The sequence below is a fragment of the Megalops cyprinoides genome, chromosome 12 (assembly GCF_013368585.1).
Source record: "Megalops cyprinoides isolate fMegCyp1 chromosome 12, fMegCyp1.pri, whole genome shotgun sequence".
NCBI classification, from domain to species: Eukaryota; Metazoa; Chordata; class Actinopteri; order Elopiformes; family Megalopidae; genus Megalops; species Megalops cyprinoides.
Genome location: NC_050594.1, coordinates 35910854 through 35926235, shown reverse-complemented (window position 1 = coordinate 35926235; position 15382 = coordinate 35910854). Strand labels below are relative to the sequence as shown.

Sequence of the window (15382 nt, the reverse complement as noted above, 5' to 3'; positions counted from 1 at the left end):
CTGCATACAATGAAGATCCCATTGTCTTGATTTATGACAATAATCATCTACCTTCCCTCACTTGACCCAACCACCTCTAGTACTTCCCCTTTAAATTTGTGTAAAAGAATGGCCACCCCAGCTGACTGATTATTCCCATGACTATAATGTATTGAATTCCCCCACTGAGTTTTCCAAAATTTAGAATCCGCCTCACCTGAGTGAGTCTCTTGGAGCAGTACTATATCTACCTTGCTTCTCTTACAAAACAAGAATATGGCTTTCCTCTTCACAACATCATGCATTCCTTTTACATTCAAAGACAAGACGGACAATGACTTGAAAACATACTCCATAACAATAACAGACTGGAATTAATTTCCAATATAGACAAGAACTTTGGAGAACTTAAGAACTCACCTACCAAAGGAGAGGTGGACAACAGCCATTAGAAATTATGACACAGTGTGAAATAGACTACATCAAAAGGGTAATTAAATGCTCAGTCTTCTAAAACTGAGAGAAAGAGAAGAAGTTGTAACATGAATTACCCAGCAACTTGCACCTGAAATATTAATAAAAGTTATCCATAGAATACCAAAAAACACAAAAAAGTGACATAAAACAAAAAATATTAGCCTGCTGGGTGAGAAAATGTCCATTTTGAACAAAATATTTACAAAGTAACAAAGATGCATGAAGTTAGGCCTAAATCAAAATATTGGACTGAGCGCAATTCAAAGTGTATTGAGAAAAAGACGCATACACATGACTTTTAATAGTGAAGAGATATGTGATATTCAACCAAAGCTGAATTAGAAGAGAAAGAAAAATTACAAAGGCTGGGCAAGGTGTTATTAACTGAGAAGTGTGGCTAAAGGCCCTTTGTTGACAGTATAACATTATTTGACGTCTGAGAAGTGGTACTTCTTTATAGAGGACAAAAATGACATAAGCATAAATAAATAAATACAGAAATAAATGAAAAATAAATACATGTTGATAATGAAAAAGGCTATTTCTGTATTTCTACATTTATTTATTTATTTCTGTATTTCTACAGTTCCACATTTATTTCTGTATTTCTGCATCCGTATGTTAATTGAATGGGTGGTTCTATACCTCAGTCTAAAGCCGGATTGGTCAGCTGGGCGAACCAGACAGAAGCAAACGATTCCTATCAAATCTAGAATAGAATAGAATAGAAAGCCTTTATTGTCATTATACAAAGTACAATGAGATTTAAAGCTTCTCTATACAGTGCACACATAACTTAAACATAGGGAAATATACAATAAGACTAAGTAGAATATAAAACTATAGTAAAATATAAAACTATAAAAGTATAAAATATAAAAGTATAAAATATAAAATTACTAACAACTGTACATAAACTCTGCAAAGGTTGTGCTAAAGTGACTGAGTGGCTAGATATGCAGTTTGGAAGGAGACAACTAAAACAGATTGTGCAAAAGGGCAGTTAACAGGTAGTTATGGTATAATACACAAGCTGGTTAGCTAACCTTGGAACTAACTCCACACAATGGCTCGTACAAAATTTTCCACCAATAGCACAGGGTTACATTAAAACTAAGTGTCGACAACTAGCGAGCTAAAGGCAAACCTCCCGTATAGAGGGTATGCACTGACGTCACTTTCCCACCGGAATACGCCCCTTCAGTAGGACTGAGTGGCAGAACATGCTGCAACATGGCTGCCTGGAGTAGGGGAAAGTGCGAAACCGGGAGTAAAACAAACGATTATCTGGCTAAATTAAAGGCAGTTGGACTTGACAGTGATCCAACTTTACAGTGATTACAACTTACCAAAGTAGTCCACGGACATTGTCATGTGGCCAGGAAGCGGGGTTTCCCGACATTTATATGTAGGCCTACCTGATTTCGACGCCGGGGAAATACACAAAGCAGAGCTTGAACGCATACAAAAGCCGGGACATTCTAAAACGCTTAACGTGGCTCAGTGTTCCAAAACTGCGATCAATGATCACCAAATTTCATTCGGACATCTCTTGTCAGAAACACTTCCTCTTGTCAAAAAAAATAAATAAATAAAAAAATCAAAACTGAAATCCTAGGAGTATGGTCGTTTCCTCACGTTAAGCGTTTTCCTCTCCATTGACGCCTATTATAAAGAAAAAGCTTAACGTGGCTTAATGTCTCAAAACAGCGATCAATGATCACCAAATCTGTCTGACATCTTACATGTCATCTCCTATAAAAACGCAAAACTCTATATTGACGCCCATTATAAGGAAAACGCTACGTAGCTTAATTTTACAAACAGCGATCAACTAACACAAAAGAACGTCGGCCTAACTACCATATTCCTTGGATTTTAGTTTTGCTTTTTGATAGGAGATGGTGTTTGTGACATGTGAGAAGTCAGACAAATTTGATCATTGGACGCTATTTTGGAACATTAAGCCACATGAAGCCTTTTCCTTATAATGGGTGTCAATGGAGAGGAAAACGCTTAATGTAAGACAATGTAAGATTTCGGTTTTTTAAATTTTGACAGGTGGAAGTGCTTAGGCATCTGACAAAAGATGCCCGAGAGAAATTTGGTGATCACTGATCGCTGTTTTGGAACATTAAGCCACGTACGTTTCAAGTAAACCAAAGCGTTTTAGAATTGACGCTTGGTCGTAGGCTAGCATACTTCAACGGTACGGTAACACTGCTACTCATTAGCCTAAGTCTTTCTGCCACTCAGTAGGTGGAAACCGCAGTGACTCCGAGTACTGTGACGTCACGTGCATAACCCCAGTCAAGTCAAGGCAGTAGCAGTAGATCCAATCGCACCGCTATAACCAATCCGGCTTTAGACTGAGGTATAGGACCACCCACTCAATTAACATACGGACACATAAATACAGAAATAAATAAATGTGGAACTGTAGAAATACAGAAATAAATAAATGTAGAAAAACAGAAATAAACAAATGTAGAAGTGCATAAATAAATAAATCAATACAGAAATAAATAAATGTAGAGATTCATAAACAAATAAATACATGTAAAAATACAGAAATAGCCTTTTTCATTACCAAAATGAATTTATTTTTCATTTATTTATTTATTTATGCTTATGTCATTTTTTGTCCTCCATACTTCTTCCCATCCATCAGGGCAAACGAACTCCTAAAGGAAGCCTTCTTACCATCCTCTCTTGCCTTCTTGATCAAAGGCCAAAGTTTGTTCCTGATAGCCCTGTCCTCTGGAGACAAGAGCTCTGTGATGCGCAGATTATTCTCTAGAAAAAAATTACATTTCCTAGCAGCCTGCCAGGCCGCATCCTGGATGCGTCGTATTGCAAAAAGGATGATGACAGACCTGTCCTTCCCAGCTTCTTTGCGTCCGAGACGATGTGCGATATCAACACCAGTATGTAGGCTGTCACGGATGCTAGGTGCTACACGCGCCAGGACGTCTATCACCGTCTCTCTCACATCCTCCCCTTCCCTTTCTTTCAAGCCATGTAGTTTTAAAAGCGATATTCAGCTGTAACGACGCACTCCTCCATGGCTACTTTGTGTTTTATTTTCCTCTTTTAGAATATGGATTTCAGCTTGCATATGCTGCAGTTCCTTCTTGTGTTCACCTACGTCAATCACAAGTTGCTGCACTGTGGAAGATAGATTCTCAATTTGTTTGGATGTAGCGTCAGTTCTTTCAATTGCTGAAATCTTTTGGAAAGTCGCGTCATGCTTGGCAGAAAGCTCGCGAATGGCAGACAGAATGTCCAAATTCCTATCATTGTCTCTACTGCTCCCAGCTCCCTCACGCTTTTTTTGCACAGAGGTTTCTCAGGAGTTCCAGGAAAAGCAGGAGCGATAATGGTGTTACTTTCAAATGTTGGGCTTGAATCAAACCATATTTTCGCCTCTTCTTCCCCAGAGTCCACCGGGGAGTAGATAGCACTAGAGCTAGCACTTGCAGATAGCATACCATCCGTGTCATGGTGCATCTTAACTTTCAGTTTTTTCTTCCCTGCTCTCTTCGATTTACCCATACTCAACACTAAATAGCTTTACTTAGTAAATAAGAATATCACACGTGTGTATTGTCGAAGTAGTAATGTTACTATTGGTTGTATTACCACTTCACTTGAAACTCACGACGACGCCATCTCGGACCCCCCTTACATACAAGGAGGTAGAGTGATTGTGCATAAGAATAGAATGTTTGATGTGTTGGCACCCCCTGCTGGAACGTATTGTCCTGAAAAATAATTTCCCGTCTTCCTTAAAAAAATCTCTTATTATTCTGTACGTTTTGGTGAGGGTTTTTTTTTTTTTTTTACATATCACACTTTTGACAAATAAAATTGCAAACTTACAGTCAAGAAATGTGCACACATTGTTTCACACAATGAGAAAGCACTAATCCAAAGGAATACTACCAAAGTCTTCATTCATTATTCTGTTATTTAACTTGGCTTCGAGGTTTATCTTCAGCGTATTTGTGCAAATGACATTCAACTTCGGATTTCATAGGCTAAGGGTAAGCACAACAGCATGTAAAAACATGGATTAGGCAATGCTAAGAAAATATGACCTAGTGTCAGTTTTCACAGTATCTAGAGCTGGCATGAAAGAAATGAAAATGAATTCACATCATTACTAAAGCGTCATACTTGGGCACTAAATATTTAAACTAAGAATGGCAGTTTAAACCCTTGGCATACCTTTTTTCCAGGAGTTTAAAACAGGGCACTCATTACATCCTGTGTTATGAGTGAAAGCAACCCTTATGCCCAAACTGGTATCCAGCCTGGATCTAGGGCCTCACTGTTATGATCTAGATTTTGTCATCACTTACCAGATGTAAGTTCAGAGTCTTGTGAAAGCAGGGAGATTTTAGACCATAGTTACTATATCACGTTATACCTGACTTGCATCATTTGCTGCTTTGTTTTTTTTGGGGGGTTTTGGAATTTGTCTGCCAAGTAAGCTCAATGGTGAACGTCAGCTTTTGCATTAGAGAACTTCCTTCATGGTGCTTAACAATCCAGACAGACAGTGTTTGTTTTCTGATCATTTTATTTAAGGCGTAAAGTCTTAAAGCTACCATTCACATAAGAAAAATGAATGGTTAACAGCGCCCATAAACTCAAACTACAAAACATACAAAAAGAACGCCTGTTGACAGTCTTATATTGATGTGCAGTTTTATTAAAATATGCGGCATACAGTGGGAACATCACGGTCACTCTGAGGTAGGGTATTTTACATATTGTCTTCATCAGAGTCATCCTCTTCTTCCAGGGAATCCTGTCAGGATAAACACAGAGTTAAAGGAAAGCAGCCAAGAGGAATACAGTGCATTGCGGGAGTCTGGCAGGGCCATTGTGCTTACCTTAGCATATTTTTCTGCCTCCTCTTTGATGTCTTTTGGTACCAGCTCATGTCTGCCTTTTGTCACTATGGAAAGAGAAGGGGAAAGGTCAACTCAAAGGCAGGGAAAGAACACTACATGCGGCACTAAAACCTTACACAGAGTCAGAGGGAGCTCTCACAGATAGGGGTACTTCAGCATACAGAATCAAAGATGACTGAAGCACCCTTCCTACGTGATTTAAAATGCCTTTAGTCTCTTGGAATGTTCATGTTATAACCAAGCTAAAAACATCAGAATAACTTCTAACATGAATGCCGAGAGAATAAAAGCAGTTTAAATAAAGCAAGGGCATATCAGAGAATCTACAGGGGAAATGGTAAAAATGTGTATTTGGCACCACTGATCCAGGGACCTGCAGGAGTTATATTTTACATTCTAGGGAAGTTTCTCATGTAATGGTGAAAGATCAGTTTAAAACAGTTTCGCTACAGTTTTTACTGATCCATGGCCTTTGAGTTACCCTGCTTTTGTTAGGTTCAATTGAGCTGCTAAATGAGGATGGAGGATATGGACTTAAACAATATTTCTTAGCTTTACAGATGATACCTGGATTTATACTGGCATTTTTCTTTCCTTTAGTTAAACCTTTAGGTAACTGGGGTTGTATACTGAAACTGACATTTAACATCAGCAGCATGCTGCATACTCAAAAGAGCACAATTATCTCCTGGTGTAGCACAGAATTTATAAAGCATACCTCTAAAAATGCTTAAGGCTGTACTTAATATTATAATGCCAACATCAACACTGTTTTAGTCCTGTGAACTGCTGCTGAGTTCACTGGAGATTAACAGTGCGCCATCAGTGTTGTATCTTCTCTCAGAGTGAATACTGTGCAAATTTCCATTTTCTCAAAGGCATTTCAAAATCGCTGTAAATGTGAGAGCACCTCACGACACACTCTCACAGTCTCAGCATACACAGTGTGAATCTGATGCACCTGGATCCAATGTTCCCAAAAGTGCATATGCATGGTATTATTCATGTATGCATGTAAATATATGTACATAAATACAAAAAACCTTGTCAAGTGGTATACCACCCAATTATACAGCCTACTGATTTGATATCACTTGACAGATATCTGTGCTGTTTTATGTATGTTTATTTGTGTATGTTTTAAACTCACAAAAATCTCTCCAAATTTTTGGCCCATAACTTTGGGCAGCGGTCTTCATTTATATAGCTGAATTAGTTGTTTAATTGTTGCAGAGCAAAACCAACTCTTGATTACTTTCAATATAATATAAATCATGTGCCACAAGTTAATGAACTATGAAATACCTTTACATTAATCATTTCAGCAGCACAAATGCACTGTTAAAACTGCAACTTCTTTGTGCATTACAAGAAGCAGACAGCAATGCAGAGATGGTAAATCTAGATCAGTAGTCAATTAGCTGCTTAAACACATCTGATAAATTGGCCTCCTCAAGAATGGAACCCAGAACCCCAAAGCCCCTGGAGCAGCATATAAAAACTGAAAATGCATGACCGCACACTGGCATGCCTCTACTCCATAAACCACTGTAACGCTCTCAGGAAGCAAGCATTTATGTAAGGAAGAAACATAAAATGGATGTCTTCCAAAACAACTCTCCACTAAAGATCCTGGGAGATTGAAATGTTGTTTCCTTTCTATTTCTAGTGACAGTACTGTTCCTGCACCTATCAAATTAAGAGTATGTGTGTGCGTGTGAGATTATTGCTGCTGATCATTACCTTCTCCTACCCAGCTGAGCTCCAGCTCAAAGGCTTTGTCTTTCACCTCGTCATGCACAATGTAGATTCTACAGAGACAGAGAGCAAGTTCAGGGAGGTACAACCTTCAGAGAATTTCAAACAGTGAAAATGAGCAGATCTGTCATATTAACCATCAGGCATTCCATTAGTGGCACTTCTTTGCAATTAAGTCTGTACTGGGTGTTAACTAGACAGCAACAACCATTGTCAGTTAACAGGTTTAACCAAATTAAGACATGCAGAGCATGTGAACTTGACTTGATGTTGAAGACAGAGGACCCACCAACTCAACAGAGTTTATATTCATGGTGTTCTGAGTCTTAAACTGATTTCTCAGCCATGCAGGTACATTGTTAATCAGTCTGCACACAACAGGCTCATTACTAGCTGGGTCTGACATTAGAAATGGAGTAGGCCTAACCCTTTAAATATTTCACTGAAACAGAATGAATACAACCTTTGAGCAATCAGCTGGTTCCAAATTCCAGATCCAGTGAATCAGTGGATGGGTAAATTTCTGTGGAGTAATGCTAGTTTGAGAGTCAAAAGGATAAGTGGGACTCACATTTTCGCCACCTCTTTCACCAGCTCCCTGCAGGTCATTTCCTTCATCTGTTGGAGGAGGAGAAATTTTAGCATCATAATGTGTCAATCCACCACATGGCACAGTCCACTAACTGATAATTACCATGAAAAATGAGCATTCGTACCTGGAGCTTTTCAATCTCTGTTTTTGCAGCTTGCTTGGCCTTTCCAATAGCAGTCCCCCAGTAACCCTACAAGAACCAGAACATTCACAATTCATGGTTTTATTTCGCTGTGAGCCACAGAAGCAATGGCATCTATTCAACAATCGCAATGCGTTTTGCTCCTCACCACAATTTTGCAAATTCAAAGTAGCACCACCTGATTGTTTCTGTGCGATATGACCAAAATTTCATATCCCGATATAGGTCATTTCATATCCCGATAACGATACATATCACAATATAGCACATTTTCTGTAAATTCAATGAATGAATAGTTTATATAAAAAGACCACATGGAAAGGCCCATTTCTTATTACATTTTGAATTATATACTCGACAGATAAAAGGTCGTATTTAATAACTTTTCTCCTTTTATTTAGAACCTTTGTGCAAATGTTCAATTAACCCTTTCATGCGTAGGTCTGATTAAATTGGATTACACTGGAAAAATTCTAGCTAATTTTAGCTTTGAGGAATTAACGATTTAACGTGAAAAAATATAGTAAGCGCTAACTAAAAACTATGAGAAGCTTAATAACGCTACTGAAAACATAACTAACCATGTAAGGAAACATGCGTGCTACATAGCATAAAAATAAGTAACAAAATATAAAATATTAATGTATAAAATATAAAAAGGTAAATAGAAAACACTTCAACTATAGTTCTGTGTCATGTTCACTTTCCTGCCTGGATCCGTGCAGTGTGGAAGAATGCAAAGCGTCGTCCAAATGAAAAAAAATATTGCCGTAAAGTGTCTGATTTGAGACACAATGAAATAAATGAAACGACAGACGTTTTTCTATCGTCACATGATATATATCGTCATATCGCACAACCCTATGCCTCAGGACTCACCAAAATGATTTAAAAAAAAAAAAAAAAAAAAAAAACAATCTGAGCACAAGTCAAATAAAAACCACTGCTGTCCAAGCTTAGCTTAGCTGAGGGACTACACCACGGTCAAGTCCCTCTGTGACAGTTCCAGTATCACCGCTTTACCACAGAGCTTAGTCCAGAACAGGAGCTTTGCAGATACTCTGGTTTTTAAATCGTATATATGGGCTGACAGTGGCCATTCACAAGAAGAGAGATACAACCACATAATATAAAGGTAAGTCCCTTAGTTGTTTTTGAGTAGAACTCACATAGGAAATTCCAGAGGGGTCCACCATGTACAGCTGTGGACCGTCATCTTGATCGTAGGACCCAAGTATGAAGCTGAAGGAGAGAGCAGAAAGAGACAATGATCTGACACCACATGCTCTGTAAACACTGTACTGGCCATATCCTGCCATGTAGAATAAAGCCACATGCCCAAGATGAGGACAACGACATGGTCACAGACCTGCATTTCTATAGCATCATACCGAGATCTAAAAGGGACTTCGAGAGAGAGCAGGACAATGTGCCATAGTCATCGCCAGTGTCAAAGCCATTTGGGTGAGGAGAGCCAGCTGTTCTGCACCAAGTGGCTCACCACACGGCCAGAGGAGTGAAAGCAGGTTTAAAAAGGTGGTCACTTGACTGGGAAATGATAGCTTTCCAAAGTTCTATGCTAGAAACACAATGCAGCCCCCTCTGTGAGACTGTCCGTCTCTGCTTTAGGATGTCCTCTGCTCTCTTTACCCCTGTGAAGTCTCATTGTGGACCTGCAGCCAGAACCAGGCCAGCCCTTTCAGTTCACTACTTATTTTGCTATGCTGATCTGTTACAGCACAGCCTGCCACCATCATGTCACCATTGAGCTACACCGTGTTACACCCATGTTACACCTCTGCTTGTGCACCACAGCATGGAAAAGCAAGCAAGCTGTTCCAGGTCAGCCAGCTATGTCCCCGGCTCTGTGGTGGAAAAGGGCTATTTCAGTGACTTAAACTTCACAGCTTCATAAAACCCTGCAAGGTTTTCTGTTATTTACCATGTAAAGTCCAATATGTAAAGACCCAAACAGTAGGCTACACAGCACTTTCAAACTGTAGACTTCACAATTTTAAAATCCTACAGAGCTATCCACATTATCTCACGACCGGCAGGAATTATACCCAGCAGGCTGCAGAGACAGGCCTGTGCAGGCGTTGCCACAGTAACACAGGGAGGAGTCTCCACCCTGTGTTAACGTCCATTTGGGATTTGGGTCTGTGAGTGTTTCAGGTGAGTGTGGAGAAGTGGAACTTGGAGCTGCCAGCAGCCTTACCTGCACCCAAAGGGCCGCACCGCGCTGTATAACGTGTAGGCGTGGACATACATGGCCACTCTGTCTGCAAGATGCTGTTGGGAGAGCCAGTGTTAGAGCAACACCCCAACCCCAACCAGGCACTGCACTCTAACCAGCCAACACAACAACAATGCAACTTTTTATTTCACCCTGAGCTGTTATTGTGAAAGGCAAAAACCATTCCAAGCCAAATCTGTCTCAAGCCCATTTTCTCTGTGTTCTTTGCTGCCACTAAATTGGGTGGTTCAGCTTCTGCACTGGCCTTCATGGCATTAAGACATGTGCTCCAGTGAAGAGCAGGAGTTAGGGTAGCTCATCTGGTCTCAATGGAAAGCCTTCAATGCAATCCTCAGCTGAACACAACACAGATGCACACAAAGCATCGTCACACACATAACATAGCCACAGATGATGAAAACATACTGATGACACAGAATTTTGTGAACCAGTAATGCTCCAAATTACAGAGTTGTAAAAATGAACTTGGCCCTTTCGAGGGCTTATCAATGCTTTTCTTTAATGCTGTAGTCTTAGATGTTGAGTTATAATTTACCATCGCATTGTTATGATCAACAGACTGATTTACATTCACTCCTAATCCCAGGTGAAGTGTCATGTTCAAGGGTACGACTCTAAGGGCTAAACAGAGGCTGTAGTCTATGGACAATGGGTCACAGAGCAGGAGCTTCCATCCTACCTTCAGTGGGATGTCATGGCCGTAATTGGACCGGAAATTTGCGGCCTCCTCTCTGGCCACTTCAGCGAGAGACCGTGCGTCAGCCAGGAGCCCAGCAACTGCCTGAGGGGCAGGAGGTCAAGGGTCATTTGGAGCTACCCATTACCCCAAGCAGAGATGCACTCACACTGAGCTCATAACTATGCAACTTATAGCTCTTCAGACTGAGTATTTGATTAACTGAACCCCGCTCTCTGCCCCAACCCCAAGCTCTGTAAAAAAATTCCAGTCCTTTCTATGTAGCTAAACAATAACTGTAAAAATCTGCATTCAAACATTTTAACTGAGGAGCACTAATATCTACTTTCAGACAAGACTCAAACTAAATAACTTCATGATCTCATTATCTAATCTTCAAATTGTTGAATATGTTGTGTAATCCTGTACCTTAGGGTTCTGTCTTTAGTGGTATGTGTGCTGTGGTGTGGGTGGGGGTGTAGGGACTGCAGCTGAAACTAGAGCAGATGCTTGTTTTTATAGTTTTGTGTCACATTTTGACTCCCCTCAGCCTGCTCTGGTCTGGTCATATCATGAAAACTCAGGGACAAACCAAAGTAGCTATATCCAAGATTTGGATATACTGGCTATGTTGTGGCTAACATACCTAAATCTGCAACTTTCAGAAACCACACTGACAACAACCTGCAAGCTTCCAATCCAGCAAGATCCCATCCCCTGAAATTCTTATCCACAACTAGCCAAGATCCCATCCCTAAGGCTTCCTATCCATAAGTAGGCAATATCACATCCTTCAGACTTCCTATCCATGACTAAGCAAGATGCCATCTCTCAGGCTTCTTATCAATGACTGGGCTAGATCCTGTACCTCAGGCTTCCTATCCGTGACTGAAAAAGATGGGTACTTGCCATTCCGACATGGCGGTCGATGTTGAAGATGCGCTTGTTGGAGCCTTCCTCGTACAGTTTGGATAGGACCAGCTTCTCCACACCAAAGACCACACCATCCTTACACCGGATCCCAATCGCTGTACTGCAAGGCAAAAACCACCTACTTTCACCCTCAGGCCATGGGCTGAGCCAGACAAGCATGCAATGAACCTTCAATCCAAGGCTGGACATTGTCAGCATGGATGACTGAAATAATAACCGAAGTCAAGCAAAACGGCCTCAAAACCATAAAAATCATGAAGAAATTGAGTTTCCTGATCAAAAGCTGAAGGCAGAGCTACGTTGCCTTAACTATTGCTGCATATCCGCATAAATTAAAAACAAGACACAGAAACCACAATGTTAGAACTCTAAGACTATGTCTACTGCGATTTGTCATTTCCCATGTAATGTATATCTGTATATCTGAACAGTATATAAACTGTTTAAGAGTACAATTCTTAAACTTATAACCACTTCTTGTGTCTATTTACCAAAGAAGAACGTGATAAATGATGAGCAGCAATTAGCTGACTTATAATCAGATATATAAGCCATTCTAAAAGCTATCCGGCTAAGCTCTGATTATGGGAAAGTCGGCCAAAATGTGTTGGTGTTCGTATACAGGCTACTAGGGCTGTCCCAAATACCATTTTTTGGGCTCCAGAGCTTCGGTAGTAATCAACAGAGAATATTCGAAGCTTCGGCCATGGGGAGCGCGTGCTGAGCATGACTTGGGAAGGACTCAGCCAGACATTTCTCCGTTCTCGGCTGAGATGGATGGCATAGCGCTGCGACACGTGTCTTTCAGTTTAATTAAAGGCATTCATTCTTAAGGATTCTGTTATTCTGCAGTATTGTTGTTTGTATTGTTATTTCTTAACATTTTCCAAAAGGTTTGGTGTATTTTATGCACGTTTGTAACCCCAAGGGGTTTGGTTGAACGAGGTCCTATCTATGCACTTTTTGTGACATAACAGCTTGTGACAATTTTCCTTATCATAGATAAATTATAGACGTACATAAATGCTCATAATAATAGGCTCTGAGTCCGAGACAACGCCCGACAAAGCGCTGTGAACATAAACGTAGAAGCGCAAAAACAGCATACTAGCTCCAACAAATTTAAGATTTGAGATTCATATTTATAAGATTTATATTTATTTATAATTTCTTTGTCATGTCTCAGTGCTCGCATACATTGAAACGAAATTTGTCCTCTGCATTTAACCCATCCTATACACTCATCGCCGTCACTGCTTACGGAGCCGTGGTATTTAAAAATGGTCTCATGCCCCTCCGGAAGCAGAGAAACATGGCATCGCAGCAGCAATCATCCTCCCAGGGTGAGAACCTTAGCTATTGGTCGGTCGAAACAATTAGACCCTCCGTTCGAGTCCCAAAGCACGAGCTCGGCAGTCACCGTCTACTTTCCCATCACTGTGACATTCACTGCTGTGAGTGAGATGCCAGCCGCCCAAGCTTTATTGATAGCCCACATTTAGCAAAAAAAAAAAAAATCTGAATCCCAAAATTGAAAACCGAATATGTACCCAACGAACGAATATCCGAATAGTCGAATATTCGCGTCCAGCCCTACTGGCTACTGTATCTGGTTTCTGATTTTCCAAATGGAAAATAATAACAAAAGGTGCTATGACAACAATTCTTGCCTCTCATTACGGAATTCCTTCAACTACAAATACATTTTTCCCCACAAAGAAAATGTTCAGTTACTTTTGAGGTGAATTTTTGCCCATGTTTGTTTTCTGCCTGGCACACTTTGTTCTAAGAGCACCTTCATTATCTAAGCATTCTGACTGAGCCTGGTGCTGTGTACTCCTTTGCAATGTCATCTACAGCTACAGCAGAACTTACCATTTCATTTGCCAACACTTGGGCAGTGCGTGGAAACTTTGAGAGAACACTGCACTGATCTGGCTTAAGCTCTGCTGTAGGGCTATTCTAGTGAGAGATATAACAGATAGCACCATCTACAGAATATTCAGACCTTACCTGCTGTTTTCTACTGCTTTCATGGCATATTCAACTTGAAATACCCGCCCATCAGGGGAGAAGGTGGATGCTGACAAATCATACTACAAAGAAAGAAAATAGGGACACCCTGTAGTCACTATCACAGTTGCTAATGAATTAGAGAAAAGCTAAAGCCTGGGTTAACTATTGCATTCCCACTGCATCTATGAGCAAAGAACTCAAGACAGGGAAAAAAAAAATCTGCAGTACACTCAGGTTACAAACACATACTGTAACCATGAAGTAATTCCACAGCTATGGAAGCTTTCTAGATTTCTAGATAGCTCGTTTCAATATCTTTTATGCATGGTGATAAACCTACCAAAATTTAAAAAAAAAAACCTCAAAAATAAAAAGTTGGCATGTGAGATTTGTCTTTATGCAACAATTATACATCTGCATATTTAATTTACGTATCCGAGACTTATTGTGGAGTAGATTCAGTAACATGGCTTACAAAGTTTACAGTAGGGTACAGATGAGAAGGTGAGGGCTTGGTAATTTTACTAGTGTACATGCTGTAGATATGACATGACAAGAAAGGCAGCTAATTTTAATCTCTTACACATACTATAAAATGTAAAACGTACAGTAGATTTTCGGCTGTGTAACTAAGAGGCGGTGGCATAGTACAGAGGTAAGCGACGGTGTGACAAGTAAGATAGAATACGTCAAGTATGGTTGGTGCAGTATTTTATAGCGACATTACGACAGCAGCCCAGTAGTTCATTTCTCATGGGATTTTTTTAAAAAGAGGACAAAATGTGGCAAAATCCTACTCTAAACAGTATCCTCTAAAAAAGCATAAAATATAATTTCGAGAATATTCTGCCTACTTAAAGCCGAAAAGTTACAAACAAGTAAGTCCGAAAGGACAACATTACGAATAAAATGAAACCGAAAGAAACAGTAGCTAAATAATAAAATAAAATGGCTGCAAAGGGAGATTTGTTTTTCCTGTATTACTGCGTATAATGCAGTTTTTGGATGAAATTGTGAGCCGTTGACAGCCTGCGCAGTGGTATGCTACAATGCATTTTTCACACTGGTTTCGCTTTAGATAGTCCAGCTATGGAGCGAGCACCGACTAGTGACTCAGCACACATGTGTGACATTAAGGATTACTGAGGAGCCTTAAACTTTATTTTTAATCTTAACATCTGGCCGAGTGGTTCCATGCAGGCGACACCACCTATACAAGGGAATCGTTAATTCACAAAACTATTAGCTATCTCGATACAATGGTGCCCAGGTCTATCTCGAGGTAGCAAGTCAGGCCGGAGCCTACTGAAAGTATACTGGTAGCTAGCTAGCTAGCTGGTTACCACACGATGTCTTGTTTCTTTTCAATTTACATAAACTTTTAATAAATCTCAGCCCAGTATTGACTGTATTTTACTTACCCCGGTGCCGATGGAACTCATTTTTAATCACAAAAAGCAACTGTTTCAGTTTCTACGCTTCACCGACTGCTAATTTCTTTCTTCCTCCGCTTGTCAATTTCTCCCACTCTTTCACCGTCGAACAATGCGCCATATGATTGGGTAAGATAGTAGCCAATCACAGAATGGCTTAAATAGCTTACCACTGATGGTTGCTCTGGTAACAGTAA

At 40.1% G+C, this 15382-nt stretch overlaps 1 protein-coding gene across 1 annotated transcript; it reads right to left on the bottom strand.

The window, feature by feature from the left end:
• Positions 1 to 5023: 5023 nt before the first annotated feature.
• Positions 5024 to 15323, bottom strand: psma3 (proteasome 20S subunit alpha 3). The gene is made up of 11 exons (XM_036542311.1): positions 15174 to 15323; positions 13750 to 13832; positions 11713 to 11836; positions 10807 to 10908; positions 10089 to 10162; positions 9040 to 9112; positions 7853 to 7918; positions 7708 to 7754; positions 7122 to 7189; positions 5358 to 5422; positions 5024 to 5272 (listed from the first exon to the last, which is right to left on the bottom strand). Exons 1-11 carry the CDS (start codon positions 15192 to 15194, stop codon positions 5228 to 5230), a joined length of 768 nt encoding a protein of 255 aa, XP_036398204.1. The 5' UTR covers positions 15195 to 15323; the 3' UTR covers positions 5024 to 5227.
• Between the last annotated feature and the right edge of the window lie 59 nt (positions 15324 to 15382).

Bases quoted from the DNA above. Each gene is read 5' to 3' on its own strand.
- psma3 (XM_036542311.1), bottom strand. From the start codon at position 15,194: ATGAGTTCCATCGGCACCGGG. The intron at 10,909-11,712 runs GCAAGTACCCAT...CCTGCCCCTCAG, and splicing joins TCGACCGCCATGTCGGAATG to GCAGTTGCTGGGCTCCTGGC. The intron at 9,113-10,088 runs GTAAGGCTGCTG...TCTCTCCTTCAG, and splicing joins GTGCGGCCCTTTGGGTGCAG to CTTCATACTTGGGTCCTACG.